Below are 24,888 nucleotides of genomic sequence, written 5' to 3'. Positions count from 1 at the left end.
TCTCTCTTTCTCTCGCGCTTCCTCTGATTTATTCCGATGAATGTCAGGTGAACAATATTGCCAATGCATTAATAATAATAAAACTATTGCAGATGAACCATTGACACCCAAGTCATTCCACTGCTAAAATCGGGGTCACCGCTCCGACTCCCTGCTCTTTCCACTTCATCTGACAGAGTGAAAAACTTCTGATTGAGGAAGTGGCACAATCTGTGTCGTCTTTCTCTTTTTTTTTTACTCTCTTGCTTTTTGCATTTCTCTCTCTCTCTCTCTTTATCTCTCTCTCTCTCTCTCTTCTTGGATCATGTTTGTGCTCACAATATCATCAGTGGGCCATTGTTTCTTCACCAGCTACTGATCAAAAATTGAGTAGTCTCAACATTCAAAGTTAATTTTCAGTTCCTTCCCGGGTTAACGGAGGGTGAGCATCTCAATGTTCGCCCCAATTTATTTTGAAGAAACGCTACATGGAAGCCAAAGGAAGGGAAATGGAGAGAGATTTTATTGGAGTAAAAAAGCTTTAGAACAGACTAAAGCTGCCTTCTTCCTCTAATGTTGACGGTGTTGGCTATAATATTGTTTTTAATAATAATAATATACAAATATAAAACTAGAGAGTACTTCACGTTGTTCATCACTATTTTTTAAACTTTCACTGGAAGAATAATACCAAGGTCACAATTAACATAATATAAAGTTGTTTTTTTATTTCAAATGAGTTCCGGCATCGAAAAACACAAGGTGTCTATGACCTCCTGTACTTTGCAGACTGCAGCTCTCCAGATAATCTGTCTCAAACCATTACACAGTCGCTGTCGGTAACCATCCACTCTCAATCTGTTTAAAAGGGTGGTTATGTAATTCAGACAACTTCAGACATTGGAAACCACTCTACTGTGGGCACAGCTACAACCAAACGCTCTGGTACAGTATTTCCTATTTTCAAGGTTCTAACAGCTTAATGCAGTGCTTTTACTGTATCATAAATTCAGATTGTGTGCCTCTTCAAGGTCATCAACTGAACTGTGCTGTTTTAATACAGCGTGGTTTGGTCTTTATGCATCTCACTGTGTTGAATAGTATTATAGCGTGAATTGCTGTTACACCACTCATCAGTTTAATTCTCGCCGGCGTCACCCATACAGGAAATTTATGCTCCCTAGTCCAAACCGATAAGATTATCTGTCAAACGGCGTATATCTTCCAAGTGGATCTTTATTTGACTTGTCACAAGCTCATAATTTTTCACAGCTTCAATTTGGTGACAACCTTGGAGAAATGTTTGCTCTCCGGTTTCCCAGCGTGAACCCCTACCTGTCGGCAGAAAATTACAACCCAGCCAGTCTTGTCACCGTTGACCTCTTGGGCTCCTGCTGTGATTTAATGGAGGTGCTGCGTGGAGCCAGCCTGAGAGTTCTAATACTTAGCCACAGAGTGCTGTCTGCGCAGTATCCCTCAAACCGTGCATGCACAGACACACAAACGCACACACTTTCTGTTTTAGCGCGCCTGCTCTTAATAAACGCCATCATTTCTCTGCGAGATTTGACATTAATGGCTGCTGAGGACAAATGCACCGTGGTGCTGCCATCATTCTGTGTGCAGTTCGTTTCTTATTAGCCGAAGCTGACTCCACTCTGAGGTCAGCCAGGCACAACTCATACAGCCGGGCACACCAATCGAAATCAAATGATCGCAGTGTGATTCATTAAGCATAGACAAACAGTGCTAAAAAAAATTAAAAACCGATCTGTCTTTTTTTGTCTCCGTCTGCATATCAACGCTGCACCACCATCAACAACAACAGCAGATTCTCATCACTTATTCATCAAAAGGAGCGATAGCATGGGGCGACATGCTCCACTGACTCTTAAGCTAACTATTAAAAGAAACTATATGTTTTATCACTCTGTTTTTACCCATTCATAACTGTTCTCCGGTGTGTTGTAAATGTCAAAAGTCCACTTTAATTATTGACACGAGTGCACTGATTTAAGGTGGGTCCACATTAATGTGCCGTGGCTCTTTATGGATGGCCGCAGGAAAGCGGACGAGAGAGAAGGACAAATGAGGAGAGGGAGGATGGAGAACGATGGAAATGTGAGGAACGTAGAGGAGTGGGCGAGCTCTCAAAGGAGAGAGGAAAAAGGATAGGGCAAGATGAAGGAGAGGGAAAGAGCAGGGTTGAGAGGGCAAGCCGAGGAAGTGGAAAAGGAGGACGTGATTGTTAGCGTGACTACCGACAATCTTTTTGACCCGAACAGATGAAGGCACGGTGCGGAAGAAAACGCTCAGCAATAATGCAATACAACACAGGAAGGGAATTTTTTTTTCCAAAAGAAGCAGGCGGTGTGTGTGCAAAGTAGGAAATCTCTGAAGAGCTTTGAACGTGACCTGGATTCCTATCCGTCTTGTTTGCATCAAACTGTATCGGCGCCAGAGATGTGATCAAACACTGTGTGAATCAGCTTCCAGTGTGTCAGCACACACAGCGATGGAGCCCTGTTCTCCTGGGGTTCTATTCGACGGGTTATCTTTTCTTCAGTCTCAGAAAAGATGTATTGACTTGATGTGTGTAGGATGTGTCTTTCTTGTGAGGTCTCTCTCTCTCTCTTTATCGCAAAATTTGATGTAGGGCTGATAAATCTGTTGCTATGCTTAATAACGTTCAGAATAATAGTCATCGTTCTTGAAAGCGTTGAGGAAAAGGGCACCTTTCTTTGGCATTGACAGTGATTGTTGTTGAGCTAAAATGTTAATGCTTCCATTGAAAACCACACAGATGGATATATGTTAAGGGAAAGAAGAAAAAAGAAACTCATAGTCCCCGACCTGATATTAATATCCATCGTGAGTGATCTGATCACAAGCAATCAGTGTTAAGTATCAAGGTCAAATGCATCCTCAGTGCGTCCATAGATCAAATCACTGAAACCACGTCCTGCATCCTGGACCACATATGAAGGACCGCCTACTCAGCTGACATCACTGACCAGCTACAGTTTCACAATAAATCAAGCAGACATATTTTTACACTTCTGGAAAAACTCAATTTTTGACGAAGAGACATCATTTGATCTCTGTGAACACAAGTGAAGTACGTGTTAATTTGTATAGAATGTTAGCAAGGAAGTGATATTCAAGCACAACTGGTCACAAGAGAAACATTCAGGACCCATTTTGATACCGGAAGTGAACAGATGAACTTCGAGCTGTGAACTTGTGAAAGGATCAGTCAGGACAGATGTTAAAAGCAGGTCTGAACGGGGCCATAGAGGCTGTTCTGAAAAGACCTTTTCACCAAAAAAAAGATAATGACACAGCAAAAACTGACACTACTATCAGAGCCATTTACTTAATTAGAGGCATTTGCTGTTAACTTTCACATGATTTGTGTCCATTTCAAAATTATTCGTGCTGAATTTGCTGTTTCTTCTAACGGGCCTCCCTCTGAGCTAATAGTGAAACCTCCACAGATGGAACATAACGTGGCTGTGGGCTCGGGTCTTCAATCAGCCTAAAAGGGCGCATGTCATTTGCTGCCCAATCGACCTCCACTAGCTACTCCCGGCGACCCGAATCAAATTCAGCTGACTAATGCTTGCCCACAGGGCGACTTCTGGGTCTGCGCCCTTTAACTTGAACTTGATGATACGTGCTTATGCTCTTTCTCAGCCACTGCGTTTCCCCAAAGGAACATCATCTGGCCTTGTCATCCCTGCACACGAGGCAATCACATTCCCCAGATGGTGGAACGCGCCACCAAATGCCATCAGAGCAGGGGCATCCCTCTCTGTCCTCAGGTGCCTCTTGAAAACCCATCTCCTCCATGAGCAGCTCCTCTCCTAACACTCTAACACCCTGACATGACTAACCAGCACTTACTGTGGACTTTGAGTGCACCGCTTTCTCTTGCCGCTGTCTTTTGGTCTTATTGGATAGATTCAGCACTTGCTTAAAGCTGTCCCACTGTGTTGACCATTTAGTGTCCCTCAGTTGTGACACACTTTGGATAAACACATCAGCCAGATGATTCATTGTAAATTTAAATTTTTATTTTTCATTCTATTTAATAATTCCAGAAATTCCAGTCTGTCTACATGTCGGTGGAATCGTGTCTGGAGAACCGTTCATCTTATCGGCTCCATACCTGGCAGGTGTATTTTTAAGGGGGCATTGAAACGAATTGTTTGTGATTTGGAGGCGTGATACAAACAATATTTATAATGTTTGAGTAAACAGTCGACCAGTAGCAGTGGCTGGGACTTATCAACATAAGAGACATTGTTAGGGAATTTTGTTACTTATGGACATTCACATGCCCCTAAAGTTGTTTAGCCAGAACTGAATTATGTCCTTCAGATGGTTGCCATCTTGTCTGGTGTGGATAAGGTGGAGTCCTCTACTTGCTGTGGCTCAAATACTGCAGGTCACTTTTACAGTTTCAGAAATAAAAGTAAACAGCCCATTCCAAACAGGCAGGTTTATAACAGCCAAGTAGTTTGAAACCTCAGGTTAATTTCCGCCAACAAATAGTAGCAGTAGAAGTTTTTCCCTCTTCTTCAAATGAACATCTCTAAGGAAGCACACACTCCATTTTAAAAGTTTTTGAGCAGATTTCCATTTTATCCCTATGGAGCCTCTTCTTTCTGTCTTTCTTACATAATACCTCCTTGAAGACATGCACATTTGAGATTCAGAGCATTGTCAGTGTACTGAAACTCGATTTTGTGTTTATCATGTTTCTCCTCCGAATTTATCCTGAATCTTGACAGACGATCACATCTTTTGATCTCAGTATATCCTGTTCCTGCCTCCTGTTTCCATAGGTAGTTCAGGTAACCGTCCTAAAACAAAGAACGTGTTTTCTGATGAAGCGGTTTGCTCGGTGCATCTTACTGAGGGCGTCCTCTAATCAGGCGTAGCAACTGTATCTCAAGGTGAGGGGAACACAAGGGAACACATCCTCCAGACAAAGCTTTGAAGAAGCAGTGAAAAGCAGCAGCCATTTTCCCAAACCCATAGAATTGCGAGCGTGCATGTGTGTGTGAAGACCGATTTAAAAAATCAATCACGTCAAACAGAGGCCACAGTGGGTTTGAATGCTCAGACATGTATGTATACTGATTAAACAATGAACTGTGAGTCATTAAGCCAGTGCCTGTCTGGGTTTATGTACCCTGCTGCTGTGTGCAGAATAGGAATCGGCTGTGTGAAGATGGCTTAATGTCGCCTAATCCTATCAGCTCTCATCTCACCTGTCTTTACCTTTCTACCGCAGCATCAGTGAGAGTGAAGAGTAGTATTATATTTTATCATATTGTTTGTCTTTGCTCTATTTCTTGAGCCATTTGCAGTCACGCTGTTGGCTCAAAAAGTATTTCCCCAAAACTTGTTGGAAGGATGGGTCAGGAACTAAACCATTACATTTTGGTACATATTGGGTGTCAAATATATCACCTCCGCCGGCTGCCTGACATTTTGTATACTGTCACAGTTGCCCCATAAGATTACATTGTAGCCACTGCATGGTCATGGCTAATGGTACAGGCAATCTGCTTGTCCGACTCCAAAGGCTTTGTGAGTAAGATCCATTTACACACCCACATTTATCGTTTTACATGACCTTTGCATACCACCTATCTGAACGCTGCCTGGCTCCAACAGGGCCCTATTAACATTTCCTAAATCTCGACTGGTCACGCTGGAACTCCCTGCCTGGAGATCTCTGGTGGGCAACATCAGTACCTTCTTTTAAATCTCTTCTTAAGACTCACTCTCATTCCCCTGGATGAATAGTTTTATCATCTATAATAATGTTTAGGATGATGAATCAGTTTCACATGTCAAGTTGCTCCGACGAAAAGAAAAAGATGACACAAGGTTGAAAGTTAAGTGAATAAAGAAATAAAGCAGTAAATGTGCTTATGTGCATATAAAAGCTCAACGGACACAATATCAGTTTTTAAGGCCAGTCTTGGGTTTTATGACCAGTGAAGCGTTTCCAATTATCACCTCTTTTCCACATAACATCCATGATATATGTCTCGCAGTTGCATCTTCTCTGTTCTCGGCTGCATCCATAAAGCCTTTCGGCCCCTGTTTTAGAGCTAGGTGCCGCTCGGATGCCATAAATCTTCAGGACATGTCCCCGGATCTGTGGACAACATCACAGATAAAGCTGTCACACTGGGTCCTCGCTTCTTTTTTAGGACATCATGTCTGAGACACCGGTGTGGGGTGTGGGGGGAATGTAAGTGGTCAGCCAGACAGAATGGAAAGAATAGGGGTAAAATAAAGAGTAGAAAGAGGCATGCGAGGCTGACGGGAGCAGAATGAACACCGAATTGAAATTAGATGTGAGCATTTTGCTGCGATCGAGAGGTTAACAGCCTGAACCTGGAACGTTCCTCGCGAAGTTTGGAATGGGAGCCACATTGCAGAAAGTTCTTCAATTTGGGAGCCACATTGTTCAGTTTTAAATCGTCCAATTGTCTGTTCTTGTTGTCTGCAGTTGTTATTCAAAATGTCCCAAATTTGTAATCGGGGGGGGGGACGGGACGGGACTAAGGCCGAGGCAATATGGCTGAGCTCCATACTACACTCAGGATATCTCTAATATAAGTGTGTACTGCAAATTGGCTGCATGATAATTCATAAAATCTTCAAGTTGAACTTCAGTGCAGCTACAATTCTGTTAATACTCCTATTATAAAAATATTCCCATTATCCAATGTGTTAAAATGCGTAAATGAGGGATTTACACTGTAACTTATCAACCTGTTGTCATAGCGATGTCAAACTTGGATATGTGAGAGAGAGACCCTCTGACAGCAGTGATAATAGGACAAAGTCCCAGCCAGGAAACTGACATTAATGATGAGTCGCACCTGCTGATCCAGTCTAGTTAGCTGCCACAAGTGGGCGCTAAATTACAAAATTAACTTTAACAGTTGACATCAGATCCTTTATAGGGCAGAAGGCTGAAAATATATTAGATGTGAGGAGATGTATCACCTCGACTTCACATCCTCTAATTGATATTTTTAGCTACAAAAGGTCAAGCACTGCGTGACTTGTTTGCCCGGCAGCTCGCCTCTGGTGTAAACTGTATGATCAAATCATCATGACACGGATGAAAAGTCACGAGACGCTAACCATGAATCATCTCCCGGCCCTGGTGTGACTAAAGATCATATAAACTACTACAGACTATTTATAATCTCTGAAACTCGTTATTTTCCACTAAATTCTTACATTATGTAATTTACACACCATAAGAAATCATTACATAATGTTTATACTCTTCATCTACTCATTCTAGCACTGGCTTGAGCTGATGTATTGCACACTATGAATGAAATATTTAGATGAAGAACTTCACCCCCCTGAGTGCACTGAGCATTACATCAAATGTAACTCTACAGGATGACTTGGGGACAGCTTGTAAATCATTTTAAACATTCACAGGAGTAATAGGAGAAACAACTGTATGGGTTTGTAGTACAACTCTTTTTAACAAAACACGAGTTAAAAATAAGTCAAAGAAAAAAATAGGGATTTTCTCTGCGGTGCAAGCCGGTTATTTAGCAGCAATATGTCAGGATCCATTTGTTATTTTGAAGTTTCAGCTTTGAGATTGTTTCTATGACAAATGCACATGACAGAATCAAGACTAAGTGAGTATTGTAGCTTCATTAAAACTCAAACTCAGCTTTCAGTTCATCAACAGAGATTGTTAACGTTCCCAAAGTAGAGAGAGATTATACACAGTATAACTCATCCTTTGTTGGGATAATGCTGCACATGCTCAGTACAGAATATACAGAAATGCATATTTCTTTGGATATACTGGTGCCCAGTAGGCGATTTGTAAAGAGGAACGAGGTGGTAGGACCAATAAAGACATCCACTTTAATAAGCGGCCAATTCTGTTATCCCCTCTCTGCCATCATTACATCCAAAGGGCATCACAAAGAACTGAAGGGACAGCGTTCTTTACCTCGCCCTCTCTCTCTCTCACACAAACACACGGACCATCAGTCAAAGTCACATTGACCATCAACAGCACCGGTAGAAATCTCACCTGCGTCACTGGCCGTTAAAGCGAAAAATATTTTTCTTTTTTTTGAAAGGCAGGAAGGTTTCAGCACAGACTCACCCAATAAGCACACAGTTCTCTGCTGCAGGGGTGTCGTCCTGCACACCCCCACCCTGACCAATCAGCTCCAAATGTTGATTATCTGGAGACATGTTCCCAAGCAACATTCACATCATTGGGGTGAAAATCCTACTGAAATTAAGAGATCTCCTACTAATGATGCTGCTGTCCAGTTCTGCTCAGTCCTCTGCGTTTTGATCATAATGGTCTTGATCAATCGAGCATAATCATAACATGTGGCTGGGATTGTTTATTTTCTGTTTGATTGGCCAGTGTAAAGATGATTATTGTGCAGTAAGAATAGATATTGATCAGGAGAAATTAATGAGATATGACGGATCTGAATGCACATTTGTTTCCAGTAATCCCAAAATGAAAAGATAAGCCTAATTAATGTTTTTTAAATAAATTTATTTTGACATTCAGAAAAATAAGATCCCTTTTTTTCTTTGACTATTTGTTATCTTGAATTAGATTTTTTTTTCCTCCAGTCCTCCTCAGATTGGGCTTTCACTGATTTTCACACTCATTTTCGTAGCAGGGGCCGCTGCACAGTCCTGAACATTGAACATTTTCAATCTTGCTGCAGATGTTCTTCACCAGTAAAAGACCAACATTTTAACGTGGGGTCGGCACTGTGATTCCAGTGCGCCCGCAGAGGTGTCTGATGAACAGAGGGACCCGCAGCGCAGTAGGTGACAGTTGTTGTGTGGCAGGGAGGGAATGATACCATCAGGAGCTGGCAGATAAGGAGGTGGATGATGTTTAGTGTGAGGTGGGAGAGGAGGAGAGCTCAGCTGTAATTCACGGTGATCCTGGACGTCTGTAATTTATCCTGCTTAATTACTAACTTGCAGTCATAAGATGGCTCTTTGCAGAATTCATTGTGTGTGTCTGTGTGCGCGTGTGTGTGCGTGTGTGTGTGTGTGAATAATGAGGCTTAAGTGGATGGCCGTGTTGTAATGAGCTTTGCAGAGTGATGAGTGGAACTTGGGGTGAGAGTTTGAATAGACTGCGGCACAACTCTGTAAAATGTATGTATGAGGAACTAATCAAAATGAGATGAGTCACCCTGTAGATGTATATTCTCAATCTTTTTCTATTATTAGAATACATATGGAGACATTGCCATAATTAAACTTGAATATTTTAAAGATATTACATTACCTCATTTTTTTAATCTATTAAAGGAGAGAAATTCAATAGCTGGTAAAAACATTCAAATCACCACAGTCCAATAAATTCTAACACTCATGCCGATATTTTGCTTAGTGAACTTTCTCCTCTGAGTTTGGTCTCAACCATAACAGAGTTTTACAAATGGCAAAAGTGCAGCTTTTCGAAAACTCTGAGTATACGTGTGAAAAGGGAATTTTTTTGAAACAGTGACACCACAGTTGACTTTTTATGCTTCAGTACCTTGGGTTGACAGATCATTTATGTCGACTTTATGGCCACCTACTGGCCCAGCATGCTTGTTTGAGCCCAGTCATTATGTAGTTTTTTTTAAACTGTAGGGTTAAATATCCGTTAAAAAATCTGCAGTATATCAGCAGTACTGTAAAATATTGAAATACAACTACAGACAGAAGTTTTGATTCAGTTTCTTTATGTTTGACATACTGGTAAAGTTTTTGCTTCATATAGAGCAGTGATGCAGTTTCTAATCCATGTTTGCATGTTAACACCTTTATATTGAATGCGATAGTGAATCAATTCTCACAGCCATCTCAGCTGTAAACCACCAGTCTGATATTTCATTCTATTTTTCTGTTCTCTTCATAAACTCAGCAGAGATTTAGCTGCCGTGCTTGTGATCTTCTTAATGTGGAAGCACTGCCCGAGGTGCTGTTGTGGCCTCTAGTGTAATTGTTCTTATATGTTCCAGTTGGCAGACCTGCTACTAACGGTTCAGCATCGCAGATTAACAAACAGGGTTAATATTTCAGTAACATCCACCCACCCACTCATCTTTGGAGTTGGCTGTTCATTTAGTGTTGGCCTGAGAAATTATCCCAGAATCTTTCAAATTATCACATTGGAAGCAAAAACTGTGAATTATTGAATCTCGACGCACGCCAGTTTTTACATAGTGGACACTCTAGCAATTCTCCATCTATTTGAGTGAAATATTTATGTTTGTGATTTCATAATGTCAGCATGATCTCAGTGTATTATGGTCTCTCCTGTATAAGCACAGGCAGGGGTTTTAAAAACTGCAGCAATTAACCCATTTTTATGAGCTGTGAGACACTCTTCCTCCGATGCGAAGCAGCATGTTTTTGGCAAGTGAGTCTCTGAGGGTTTTTTAATTCACTCTTGTGTGTCTGCTTCTTTCTTCAGGTGAACACAGCCATGCATGAATCTAAACTGGTGGAGGAGTGTGACGAGCTGGTGGATATCATTCGCCAGAGAAAACAGGTCATCGCTGTGAAGATCAAAGAGTCAAAGGTAAGATTCCCCCCCATCGCCTTTATGCTCCATCAGTCTCAGGTCCAGCTTGAGAGAGAGATTTTATTACAACAATATTTAAATTGGTTTAAAATTGGGAAAAAACATTTATATTTCTGCCACCCTCTGAGAAGATGATCTACTCTATTAGCTTTCTCCGTGTTTAACTTCCCTTACCAACTAGTTGTGAGCTTTCCATGTCGGCTGTTTGGCGCAGAGCAATTACCAAACAGTTTGTTCTTTAGAGATTTTATGCCTCAGCACTCAGTATCTCCTCGAGGGAATTTCCTCAGATTTGGAACAAACATTTGGACACCTCATGTCTGTCCAATTCTTATGAACACAATATAATAGGAACAGCAATGCCTGCAGGGAACTTCAATACATGTGGCACCAAAATCCCCTTTGACTCATGGATGACCTGATTAGAATCTGGTGGTTGTAGGTCTCTGTGATGTCACAAACATATTTACTCAAGAATCCAAATCAAATTTTTACAACATACACTTCCTTCAAACTACAAATTCCTTCAAAGTGTTGACTACATGCATTATATTATATGAGTCTGGAGAGACATGGATGTAAACTGCAACTTGACTGGTTGGTGGAGGCAACAACCACCCACCAGTACAGTTAGTTTGCAGGAAACAATCCCGCCTGTTGCAGGAAACAGTGTTGACGGGAGCGTTCAGAGAGAATCATGGTTTCCGTGTGTTCCCAAAACAATGAGCTGAGTGGCTAAATGGCTCCATAAAGACACAGAGTTGAAGGATAACTGTCTGGTGGTTTTACAGGCCAATTTGACAGCCCACATAACCATTTGATTTATTGTCCCTATAAACCGCACTGATTAATGCAGTTTTGGGTTTATAACAGAGATGTGGACTTTATTGCATTTACACCCCAGTGGTTCATTAATAATTCATGAGTTGGAGCAGTTATGTCTTGCTGCCATTTAAAGCAGCCAAACTGCCAAATGCATCTTCAGGAAGCTCTGGGTTGCTGTCCACTAGTAGAGAGGCAGACGGTTTTCATTGCTGTGGAAAGAATATATTTGTTCAGGCGACTCAGTGTTTTTTGGGTTGTTTACCCAAACACACCCAACATGGACACGCTGGGACAAGTGAGGAGAAAGTCAACCAACCTAAAAGTGTGGGGAAAGAATTTGAGGCAGCTGCAAAGACTGTTCTGAACATTGTGCTGCTGTTTCAAAGAGTTTCAACTACTCACTGTTATATGTGTGTGTCTTTGTGTGTGTGTGTGTTTGTGTGTGCGTGCGTGTGCGTGTGCATGTGCACGTTCCCTCCGTAGTGGAAATGGCTGGTTTATTCCCCCTTGAGTGCCCGTGGTTTCGGGACTGGCAAACTCTAAATCTCACCCTCCCAGAGGTGAGGTTTTAAGCAATTGTGGAGGATGCTCTGAGGCAGCAGAAGAGCTTTGTGGAGAGATGAAAGATTTCAAAACACTGAGCGCAAGGACTTGAGTATGTGTGTGTTGATGTGTGTGTGTGAGTGTGAGAGACGGAGGGAGGAAGTGTGTCACAGTGTGTCCACAGTGACTGCAGAAAAAGAGCAAGGCTTGTTCTCCTGAGAGTCTGGGTGTGTAAAAGGCTGTCGAGGAGAGTGAGAATGCAGGAGATAGAGGTGAGAGTTTGCAAAAACACATAAAACACCAGAGGAGGGTTTGATTGATGTCAGTGTACAGATGATGTGTTAATATTTAAGAGCAGGATGAAGGCTATTTAAGGGTCAAGGAAGATGAATCAAATGCACTTTGAGTTATTCAAGTAATCTCTCTGCTGAATGTGAAGGAGAGGAGAGGACGGGAGAGGAGAGGTAGAGGAGAAGGAGATGAAATGAGAGGAGAGGAGATGAGGAGACAAGAGGAGAGGGCAGGTCATTTTGAGTATTTAAGCAAACTACTAATGCTGTTGTTTCTGCTGCCGAGGACAGTGTCGGCACAGAGAGCATTCAGAAGTGACTCTGCAACAGAAAAACAGGATTATGCCGACGTGATCATGGAGAGCAGACCAGTGCAAGGTGCTCCTGTTCTCTGTCTCACCTCCTCTTAACAAGCTTACTCTCTCTCTAAGGAGAACCAGCAGTCATGCCTAATCTCTCCCTGCCCAAACAAAACACACAGTATTCCCAAGGCCTGCTGTGTGCAGGTGTTCATTTTTTTATTTTATTTTTAATCATCTGACTGCCTGTCCTCTCCCTCTCTCTGTTTTTCATTCTCATCTCCAAAATTATGTCAACTGCTCCTTCAGAACCTTGAGGATTAACAACTCAAATCCCCTTTTTCAGGTTTTAAGATGTTTTCAAACAGAGTTGTCTCTGACAATCCGTAACGTGATTTTTTTTTTTTCTTACTTTCATTTTGCTTGTAGAGGTGGAAAATGCAAATTAGGCATTTGGCAAACAACCTTTAATTACATTTACCTGATGAGGAAGGACCCCTTGTGGCTGTGTGCTTAATGACAGCTGTATCGTAGAGGCAATGCCAAAATTAGTTTGACACTACATAGGAAAATCGTTTAGAGGTGTAGGTCAGGGCAAATGGCTGGAGATACAAATCATTAGACTGTGTAAGTAAATAAATTAAAACTTAAACTGTGTCCGAAATCACCCACTTATCACTATATAGTCCAAAATTTTCGGAATTAGCCATTTTGTAGGGCCGCCTCAATGTTAAGTGATGTTTTAGTACAGTGGATTCATTATACCTCGCAGTGCATCGTGAAATGTAGTGCACAACCGATTGTCACTAACCGAGCAATATGTACCATCATGCATTGCACCCGGGGTGTTGACAGGAAGAAAAATGGTTGGGAGACGAGAGGAGACAGAGCAGCTGAGCTTTCTCTTTCTGTTGATCCTACTCCTCCTTATTCTTATCAAAAATGTCTGAATTGTGGTGAGGATAAAGAAGCACGGCAGGTATATATTTTCCGACTGTTTCACAGACTGATTTCAAAATAGTCTGTTTTACTGTACGACAATGGCGTAGCAGGGCATCACAGCACAAACTGCAGCAAACTGCAATCATGACATTTTACAACGTCCACTAGCGGACGTTGCTGTTGTTGTATTTGATAATCCTGCAACAATGACGTAATTACTGGCACAGAGAAAAGGTCTATTAGTATCTTAAAGCGGTTTTTTTCTTTTTCTGATGAGCTCTCTATATAGTCCTCTATATAAAGGTCCCTGTCTAGTGAGTAGGGAGGAATGAATGAGTGGGCGATTTATATTGTACATTTAGCTAACTATGACGATGAAAAGTTATTTAAGATCAGGAAAATACATGCAAATTCATAATTTAGAAAAATAGGCCTGTTTCACTTTCTTTCTAGTGGGATTGGGTGCAGCAAAATCCTTTTATTTTATTATTATATAATTTTTTTTCTTGACATTTTATGCAGTGACACAGAAGTATAAAATGAAAACGTATGGGCCCCATGATTAAGTAGGCTATGAGCTACCTCTTAAAGTAATCCTTCACATTTTTGTCAATGGTTGCACTTTGTGCCATAGGAAGTACCATTGCTAAAACATTGGTTGGATTTGAACTGCAATCTTCTCATCCTCCGTGAGCCATTTGACAAAGCAACACATAATTTGGCGACTTCCACTCCAGCCAGATGTCTGTAGGCAGGTCACTCTCTCACTGAGCATAGCCATTAGCAGCAGACTGATGTATCAAGTTGATTCCTCGCTCGCTCTCATCTGTGACGGCTGTAACTTTTGCATCGCTGACAGATTTTCTCCCAGGGTTAATTTCTGCACTAAAGACATCAAGGGACTCTGTGAACTGTTTTCACTTATCATTTAATTTCAGGTTTCCATCTGTAATTTGCAAAAACTGATATGCTTGCAAAAACTCTTTGTTCTCAAAGTGTACTGCATGCCTACAAGTAATATATTATAATTCCTTTATGTTATCATTTAGTAACTCTTGGGGTTAAGTTTGCAGTTTTACTTGACAAAGTTAAAAGTAATGCAGCCTATAAGAAAACAGGCTTCAGCCAAATTTCATTACCTGATAGAAAACAGAAAAACAAACTGTAATACTGATGGTCTGGCACTTCGATACTGAAGTTTGATTAAATCTTTAAGCTTTAAAAGATACAGAGACAACAGCCTGCGACACACACAGACCGTGTCCATTATTGTAAGAGGGGGGGGGGTAATAATCTGTAAAGTTGTTGTTTGCTGGATACGTTGCCAAATAATAACCCATCCATTAAACCTGTCTGGCTTCTCCACTGTGCGGTCAGCAACGTGCTCCTCATTCATCGGGACAACAAAAGAATCAGATTAAAAGCAGCTAAGACATCAGTTTAAAAACACCATTAAGTCGCCCTGTCTAGTGGAGGCTTCTAAGCAGAAGCAGCAGAAAGTGCACATTAGTTGCTGTTATGATTCTTTTAGAGCTTTTGATGTCAAACCTCTTGTGATGAATGTTTTTTCTTCTTTTTTTGCATAATTCAAGCGCTGCGAGCAAAAGTACAATCGCTGAAAACATAAATGACTAATCTTTTAAGGGCACTGGTAATTGTCGGCATCATTCTGCGTCTTTTTAAGTTTTATTTGGGGTTTAGAGATCTGAGCACTCGGGAAGTTTGCTGTTCTCAGACGATGAACCAACTTTACTGTTTGCCTTTTGAAAAGTTCACTAAGGTTTAATTTTATCACCATTGAAGCGATGCACTCAATAAAACAAGCTGGTATTTATGCCTTTTGTTGCGAGTCAGGCTCGTAGACAGCCTGCTTTACTTCCTGTGGAGACTTTCATTTCACAAAAGTTCATCTGGGGATCAGGATATGAGCGGTAATGAAGATAAATGGATTACTTTAATGTCAAATTGGCCTAGCGTGGCTTCCTTCTGCTCTGTTGCAAATGATATTACAGTTGACAAAATAGAGTGAATTACAAAACCCTGTGTGTGTTTGTGTATAAAGAGTCTGATGACTGACCTGGCTGACTGACCTGCCTCTTGATGTGCACAGCATGGTTGTTTGCAATGAAGATGAATCAGGTTAATAAGGACATCCTCTTCTCCTTGCTTTGACTTCAGGGTATTTTATTCCTGCAGTTATCTGTTCTGATACATTTGAAACCCGCGCACCAGGTTCATGGAGTTTAAGTGTTTCTATGCAAACCTTATATCAGCATTTTTAACCCACATAGAAAATCACAGACACAGATAGGAAACATGAATAACTCTACTTACAGCTCGTTCCTGCTGCTGTTATATCAGATAACAATTATGTAATTCACCTCTGCTCCACTATTGTGCAACACGGTCATGAGGTCAGTGAGCGAATGTGGCTGCTTCAACTCTGACCCCATAACCAGCACTTTGTCCTCTCTGCTGCATTCTTTGTGTCTTCCTGTCTCCGTCTCTTCCTGTCTGTGCCGTGCATGTCACAGTGTGTGTTTGTTTGTGTGAGTGTGTGTGTGTGTTTGTATGCTGCTACAGGAAATCTAGAGGGTTTATTATTGAGTGTCTCACAGCCATCAGACACAAAGAGCTTTTACATTTGTGAGAGACACATTAAGGCCCATTTATGCTGCTGTTATGAAAAGAATTAGGCGATGTAACCGTCACATAATTCCATGCGTCCATAACGGTTATGCAATGCATCCACTAGAGGGCGGTGCAGAGGAGAGAGCTTCTGACAGCAAACATGGCGACTGTGAGACGGCTTAAATTCTTATGTTTTGTTTAAAGACATGCACAAATACCAAGCCAAGACCCCGTCCATTTCTGTGGACCTACCTTAAGTTGAGCAGAAATGAGCCTTCATGGAAATGAACATATAAATGAACATATTACACTATTTTCCTCCGCACATCGGTGGTAATATTGTTATCTGCTTACTGTTGTGCTACAGGGTGTTTAAATGTTGTTGTTCTCTGACACTGATTCAACTGCAGCTATTGATAGTTTGCAACATCACAACTTGTTGGTTTCACCTTAGAATTATCTTGGTGTAGGGGCGGGAAAGTTGCTGACTCTGCATAGTGATTTGGCAGCAACTCTTTATATCCTGGAAGTATTGCACATATTTGTGCATTAGAAACTGTCAAAATGATGAATAACTCGCACTGATATCAGTCTATTTTCTGTTTGGGGTTTAAGAATCTCTGAGGCACACCCTTGCATTGTGGGAAGTGGAGTGAATGGGAGTCGCCCTGAGCCAACAGAAAGTTATTTTCAGCCACAGGAGTTGAGCATAAACGATCAATAGCACAAAAGGGCTTCTTTTTGTCTGAGTTTTCATTCATGGTGGCGTGTGGACGCTCTCCCCTCTAAGGCCTCAGATTGAGCGAATGAACGTAAATCAGTATTGTCTCAACATGCACTGTATTTGTTTGTCTCTCAGGTGATGAAACTGCGTAAGTTGGCTCAACAGATTGCGAACTGTCGCCAATGTCTGGAGCGTTCCAGTGCCCTCATCACACAAGCCGAGCAGAGCCTGAAGGAGAACGACCACGCCCGCTTCCTCCAGACCGCCAGAAATGTAGCCGAAAGGTGAGGGATGTTGTGTAAACGCACACACACACACACACACACACACACACACACACACACACACACACACACACTTAATATAAATGTGCACAGATATTTTTTTATTTGTAGGATGTTTATTTGCAGATCCCTTTTATATTTGCACGACGTTTCAGTCAGTCTTTTGTGCCGTTTTTCAGGAAGGCCTTTTTTAATATTTATAAATTACATATTTGCACAGATTGTTGATCTGTTCACACAAATAAGATGACATCTTTGCCCATAAAAGAAGAACCAAAACATAAACAAATGCTCTCACAGACAAGAGCTCCTTCCTCCTTCCTGTGCTCTGGGGCTTTCTTCATTATTGCATTCCTCTGTCTTTTTATTAAAAGTCTAACATGCACTGAGAACCTGCCTGCCCACCTCCTGATTCCATTGAATGAATCTGATTTCATTTATTTCTATTGCAGTTAGGAGGAGAGTTAGTTTTTCACTCTTTTCCTCCTCTGTAATCAGTCGTGTAATCTTGTTTCCTGACACAAAATAAAACTTTTCCTTCATATATTTGACTACACTGATTTGTTGTGGCTTTTTTAATCAAATGCCAACAATGAGGTTATTGTTATAACCTTTTTTTTTCTAGGCAATTCAATCTTAGAATAGGGTGACTAGTGAAATCAACATTGTATTAATCCTCAGTGTCAGGCCTCGGTTGAAAATCATCCATCATTTAAGAGGCCAGTTCTGCAGCACTGCAGTTTCCCTCTTCCCTTCCTCAGCTCCTGCAGGTTTTGGCTTCTCTCTGCAGAATATGTATCTGGTGTAGCAGCTTTACTTTGGCCAGGAGTTAGCTTTGTTTTTGTCTAGCACCTTCCTGGGCGTGTTTATTGACTCGCGGGTTTCTCCTTAATGAGGAATGAGCGTAGCTCTGTGTATGGGCACTGCTCAGGAACCCTGCAGCCACTGTGGTTCAGACACACACACACACACACACAGACACACACACTGATGCTCAACGCACAAGTCGGCACAAGTTTCCACAAAGCTGTAAAAGACTGCCTCAGTGTGTCAATGTGTGTACAGACAAACACCGAGGTAGGAATATGGGACAGGATGCAGACACTTCAGTTTGATACTGTGACACTATTTTCTATTCATAACAATTGTCTTTCTGTGTGTCACTAATTCTGATTTAATTCTCTCTCCTCTCTTGTCCCCTCTTTTCTTTCATTTCTCTCCTCTCCATTTTCCCCTTGTCTCCTCATTCCACCTCCTGCCCCTCCTTTTCTCCGTCAACTCTCTTCTTGTGACTCTTTTCTCCCTCATCCCTTATCCTTACCACTTCTACCAAAGGGTTGCCATGGCGACGGCTTCCTCCCAGGTCCTCATCCCTGACGTCAACCTGAACGAGGCCTTTGACAACTTTGCCCTGGATTTTTCCAGAGAGAAGAAGATTTTAGAAGGACTAGATTATCTAACAGGTACGAGTTCAGTCTGTATGACGCTGCTGGCAACATTGAGAAAACTTTGAAAAGTTGGAACATAACTTTTCATGCTTCTATATTCAATAAAACATTTTAATTATTTCAATATACAGCCTATGTTCTCTTACTTTAACACGTGCTGTCGTTTTCTCCATGTTTAGCTCCAACTCCGCCGTCCATAAGAGACGAGCTGTGCACCGCCTCCCATGACACCATCACTGTTCACTGGACGTCAGAGGACGAGTTCAGTGTCACCTCCTACGAGCTGCAGTACACCATCTACACGGGACAGACTAATTTCATCAGTGAGTCACACACACACACACAAACACACAGGTATGATAATACAGAAAAATGAGATCTGTACTGTAGTTGATCAATTATAAGATAATCATTATCAGAACAGATCAATGGTCTTTCTCACTTTAAACCTTGTTAATTTTATCCTTATTCAAAGTTGTAATATTCCTGAACAGGATTTACACATTAACATTTACCGATTAGAGCTGGATGTCTCTCACTATATAAATGAAGGGTACGGGAGCACTTTGGAGGAGGGTAGGTGAAAATCTGAGTGGATAATAGTTACACAGGGGAGGTGAAAAGTACCACTTAATGACATAAGGAGGACAGGATTAATGTACAGAATCGGACACACACACACACACACACACACACACACACACACACACACACACACACACACACCTCCGCTCCCCCCCCCTTTGATCCTTTTCCTCATCTCCTCTCTTCCTCTCTGCATAGCCTGACATTTCCCCCTCTAACCATGCAACTCAAGTGCCCCAGCCATTTGAAACATCAGGATACATTTCAGCTGTGAGACCGAGTGACTCAGATATTCAGCCGCGTGCTGCCACAGAGTCCTCGGAGACTCACAGGAGAAACTGACAAAGAGAGAACCCATTTAGCTCCCAGCACCACTTGAGTTTCTACCATTGCATTTCTCGAAAAACTTTCCAAGTGGCTAAACGCTCCCACTTGAGCGCAATCCCGGGCTCCGTCTGCCTCTCTCGTCCTCAGCCTCGGCCCTCCCATGAGGAGGGGAATGGGGGTTGCGGGGTCTGGTGAACCCTACTCCTGCAGGAGCATCCAAGCACAGCGGCAGAAAATAGAGCCAGCAAGTAAACCGATTACCACAGAGAAATGTGAGCAGTGTCAGAAAAGCCAAATACAACTTAAAGTAAAGATGTCTGCACCGTTATTGTGAAGCTGTTACCTCTGGCCCTCTGCAAGCTGCAGGTGTCTTTGGCTGTGACCCGTCTGCCATTTAGTTGACAGTTTGTAGTCACATGTTAGATATCATCAACCTGCCAATCTCTACATCACACAGACATTGTAGAGCGTCGTCTTGCATTGTAAGATCTCGATCACTGCACAGAGAGAACAAGAGGAATTTAAAACAGAGTAGTTGAGTATAATTGTGGATTAATTCATTTAGAGAGGAAACAGTAGGTGTTTTCTACTTCGACCTTCAGTTTTGATTTACACGCTCTTAAAATTGTGCTTTTATGTCAGCGGTAATGCTGATATAATCACTATTTGTTTATAGCCTTGATAATTAAATGCTACATCCTAATGTGTTCATCAATAACGCAACGCTAAGCGGTAATGAAGGTTGTAAATGACGTGCCACCTTTTTAGCTGACTCAGATTTGACCAAAAGCAAGTTTAACTTTTTAGCAATGCTTGTCCACTTTAAAGTTCATTATGTGATTGCATGAGTAGTAAGATCTTTTGTAAATGCACTTATTTGCCTAAACAACATATAATATATGTTAATTTTTGAGTTTTTACCAGGGCAGATAGGTGTGTATTCTGTTCTAATGTACAACAACAGCTGTTTCCCAGACATTATGCTAAGCTAAGCTAACCATCCTTTGGCAACATAATAACTTAATATTCGGCACACATACATGAGAATAGTATCAAGTAAGAAATGCAATAACTTCTATCCAAAATGTTGAACTCCATTATGATTATTTATGCTTAAAATTGTCAGGTCCACTTGACTAAAGTTACTAGAAACCACTAGTGATGCTTCTAAGGCCATGTTCCTTCATGGCTCTCCTAGTGGCCTTTAGCCTGTAGCTGGATAACTCCAACCACAGGGAGCCAACTGTGAGGTTGAGAAGCCAAACATCTTCATTAGATACCAGCAGGTCCTTCCGTGTTTGAGAGCATATTCGACCCTGTATGTCTGCATTGGTCAGCTGAACCACTTGTATTGTATCTGTCTGGACAAAGAAGAACTCAATGCACCTGCTCTGATTACATCCAAAACCAAATGGCTGAAAAACGGATGAAATCAATCTTTCAATTCGTCCTTTTTTCTGGGAGGTAACTAGAAATACCTGCCTACCGACTGCAGCTATTATCCATCTTTTATGTGTATTCATAAGCTGTAGACTGTGGCGTAGTAATAACATGATTATCACAGGTATCACAGTGGGTAAGAGGATAGCCCAGTGTTCGGTTAAACCTCATTCACTCTGTATCTCAACAGGGGGCCTTTACATTATCAGCAGGATCAAACTTTGAAGCGATGTTTGATCGAGTGATGAGAACTAAAAGTCTGAACTCGTTGCAGAAACATAATGTTCCTCCTTAAGAAATTAAAAGAGGAGCACATGCACACACATGCAAAAACATACTCATTTAGACACGCGTGCACACAAACGCATACTGTCACCATTAACTCCATATTGCATCATCAAAGACAAACCCTCATCCAATCCCAGGATACTTTGTGTTTCTACTCCCTTCTTATCTGACGAACGCAGACACAAACACACACACACACACACTGTACACGCACAAACACGCACTTGATGTCTGGATACAAGACATCAGCTGACGTGATTCCTCTCTTGTTTCGCACATTTTTTCCAGTGGCACTCCTCCAGCACACTTTGAAGTCACAGCGGTCTGTAAAGCAGCACTGCTGGCGTCAGAAATCCCCTTTTCAGTTGCAGAAGTAGTGATAGAGCACTGCTGTGTGCTGACCTAATTCAGTTCGGCAGAAACGCAGAGGTGCTATGGAGATCAAAAGGCTTTAAAATGGAACAGCGCAAAGTCTCGTCTTTTGTTGTATCGTCTTTTTTAACAGCCCACAGAACATCGTAACCTCCCTGATTTTAGCTGGATGCGCCTAAAACGACAGGTGGGAGGCATAATTTCCTTAACAACGTGGGACAGCTGTCCCAGTAGAGCAACCGTATCACTTTATCACATATAACAGCGTGAAAATTCTGGTAAATCTGCTGGCCATCGTTTTAAAAAGTGTTTTAAATGAATAAGTCTTCTCCTCAGTTTTCTTTGTCTGCGTGGAGCTTGTGGAAAGCTCGACAGATATGTGAAGACGCAGCCTTCACTCTCACTGTAAGAGTCCCTTCCCCTCATTCATTCTTAAAGCCGCCTCACTTTTAAAGGCCTTATTTGCGTCCCGTGAAGTATTTATATTTACAAGCAGACTCTCGGCTTTAACTTATGCATGCTGTTACCATCTTGCTCAATAATTCACGGCGCATCCTCACCAGAAGGGACATCAGGCATGGCCCTGAGAGCTCTGTCTCTTTCAAGATTTGTATTTCCCTGCAGTTCTGCACTGGGGAGGGCGAGATGAGACTATAAGAAGGGATTGTTATTCTGTTCTAAACTCCACAAACATTATCCTCGGCTGTAGCGCTGCTAAACAAGATGCCTTGGCAAGGGTTCACTGTATTGCACTGGGAATTTGTTCAGGTGGGTGAAAGAAAATGTATTTAAGCCTGGTGGACATTGGCTCTTTTTAGCACCGCCTCGCAAATGTTTGTACATAAAACATTTTTTCCTGTTGTTGCTGAAGGTCAAGATATAACAAGCTGAGAAATATTTTATATATTTAAAATATATCAACTCTCCTGTATTGATCTCTGCAAAACACCAACTCAAGTCGACCTGAAACTACATGGCCATTTAGTGTGGCTGTACTTCACAGGAAAGGATTCTGACATCGGGACGCACAGATAATGTGGGAAAACGATTCAGTATAAAGTGAAAAACACAACAAACTTGAAAAAATTAAGCAGCCAGCGACGCGTGGATATATTTGGAAGCAGAAGGATGTGGGTGTCCATGGCCCTGACGCTGGAGCATTTTGTATTAAGCACTGAAACTGTTATTAGGCTTTATTATTATTATTTTATTAATATGCAAATGTGTTAACAGTTTTGCACTTATTTATATTTCTATATTTAAGTTAAGTTTACTCTAACTGTTAGTTTCTTAAGTATCCATTTCTGATTGGCCATAGTAATATAAAAGCCATCCCAAAACACCCAAAGGATACCAAACCGAATAGCTTAATGTTGTATTTTTTCAATTGTTATATATGATTCAAGTAAGTTCTTCACAAAACTTTCTACAACAACTCAACCTTAATACAAACTTCTCATCTTTTATTTAAGATGTTTATTTCAGCTTTAGAATCAGGGGAACTACATTTCATATTACAAAAAGAAGAACATCTAACATAGTAACATGGGTCAGCTAAGGTGAAACCGTATAAATTCATCCATGTTATTTCACAATAACAATAGAGACTTGAGGCCAAAGGAGCACCTCACTGTTGACAATCCTCTCCTCAGCCCTGAGCTGCGATTTCCTTCTCATCCTTCACAATCTGCTGCAGCTGAGAGACTGAAAAGACAGTGTTTAGAGGCAGGTGACTGCCGAGCGAACCCAACCGTCACTAACCCTCCGCCGCAAGGGCATTTGAATCAAAGCGCTCACCAACTGGGGGACGTCGGTATTGCCCAAGTTTCCAAACACATGAACGTTAAAGGCTATCATCCTCTTTCAACCTCAGGCACTCACGAAAGAAACGCACTTAGTAAAAGTGCTTCGTTCTTAATGGGTAATGGGCTCAGCTTCGTCAACACACATAAGGAGAGCATGCCATGTTAAACCTGATGAAGAGGTGGTCGGACGTGTGGGTATGAACACATTACTGTTGCATAACATAAGCATCCTATGGTCTCTGTGCTTCTAACTGTGTCTGACGTCAGATTTAGAGAAAGAAATAAGACACTGCTCGGGCTGGTGAGAATAGTTTTCAATGTGTTAAACAAGGCTGAAAAAATTCTCTTCAGGAAACACCGGAGCTTTGCTTATCTTGAGAGGATCAACAGAACGTGTTTATTCATGTGTGTGTGTCTGCCAGGTTTGTACAACTCGGCCGACAGCTGGATGATCGTACCAAACATCAAGCAGAACCACTACACGGTGCACGGCTTGCAGAGCGGCACCCGGTACATCTTCTTTGTGAAGGCCATCAACCAGGCAGGAAGTCGCAACAGTGAGCCGGCACGCCTCAAAACCAACAGTAAGTGAAGACACATGGGAAAATCTCTCCCTGCTCTTCTCTGCATAATAACAAGTCCTGTTCTTATTTCGTACATTTCTAAATCTGTCACAATCTGTGCACACGAAGGCTTTCTCCATTCAGTGCTTTTCTCTGGGGGATTAAATTATATTTTGATTAGTAAAATAATGCATTTCTACTTGTTCCGAGTCAGATTGTTACATCTTCTCTACGGACTGCAGCCAAGAGTATATCAAAGCAGGAACCTTAAGTTACACATGTACTGCAATAACATTTAATGTAGTTTCTTAAATGGGATAGTTTTCAACTTTGTTTCCCTTGACAAAAGGTGTTTAGTTTAAAAAGTCATGGAAGAAATGATGTCTGATCTGATAGTCCCGACATACAAGCCAGTAGCCAGTCAGATTTATGTTGAGCTGCAGCACTGCTTTCATTTGTTTTTTAACATGTTTTTTGTGAAGCACTTTGTAACCTTGTTTAGATAAGTGCTTTATAAATAAGGTTCTTACTTTTAAATATGTCAAAAACATATTCAACACAGAGGCTTGTGTACTCCTGTAGCGGGTGCAGTTCTGTTCCGGCCTGTTTGCTGCGTGTCTTCCCAATTCTCTCTCCCCATTCCACACTTGAACTATACTGTCGATCCCAGTGAAATACCCCAAAACCTCCTAAAGAACACATTGAAATACATTTTCCATGAGAGGTTCGCTGAATGATTTTAGTCTAATAGTATCTATGGCCATGTTTTTCTTTAAGCGCAAATCTCTCTGACCCATTTCTATTTCATCATGTTCCCTGAAGGAGGGATGTCATCATCGTGTGACTGATACATTGAATCAGTTGCATCATCTAGAATAAAGAATGTGGATCAACTTTCTTGTCAAAG

At 41.5% G+C, this 24,888-nt stretch overlaps 1 protein-coding gene across 3 annotated transcripts in view; it reads left to right on the top strand.

Moving 5' to 3' along the window:
* Positions 1-24,888, top strand: part of mid2 (midline 2) — a 73,092-nt gene that overhangs the window by 27,205 nt on the left and 20,999 nt on the right. For all 3 annotated transcript variants that reach the window (XM_061079695.1, XM_061079694.1, XM_061079693.1), the window contains exons 4-8: positions 10,505-10,612; positions 17,005-17,153; positions 18,489-18,616; positions 18,781-18,924; positions 23,841-24,002. In XM_061079695.1, the coding sequence (XP_060935678.1) occupies positions 10,505-10,612; positions 17,005-17,153; positions 18,489-18,616; positions 18,781-18,924; positions 23,841-24,002 (691 nt within the window). The remainder of the gene's footprint in view (positions 1-10,504; positions 10,613-17,004; positions 17,154-18,488; positions 18,617-18,780; positions 18,925-23,840; positions 24,003-24,888) is intronic.

The sequence above is a fragment of the Limanda limanda genome, chromosome 10 (genome assembly GCF_963576545.1).
Source record: "Limanda limanda chromosome 10, fLimLim1.1, whole genome shotgun sequence".
Taxonomy (NCBI): Eukaryota; Metazoa; Chordata; class Actinopteri; order Pleuronectiformes; family Pleuronectidae; genus Limanda; species Limanda limanda.
The sequence above is the reverse complement of the archived record's forward strand: the minus strand, read 5'-3'. Positions and strand labels throughout refer to the sequence as shown.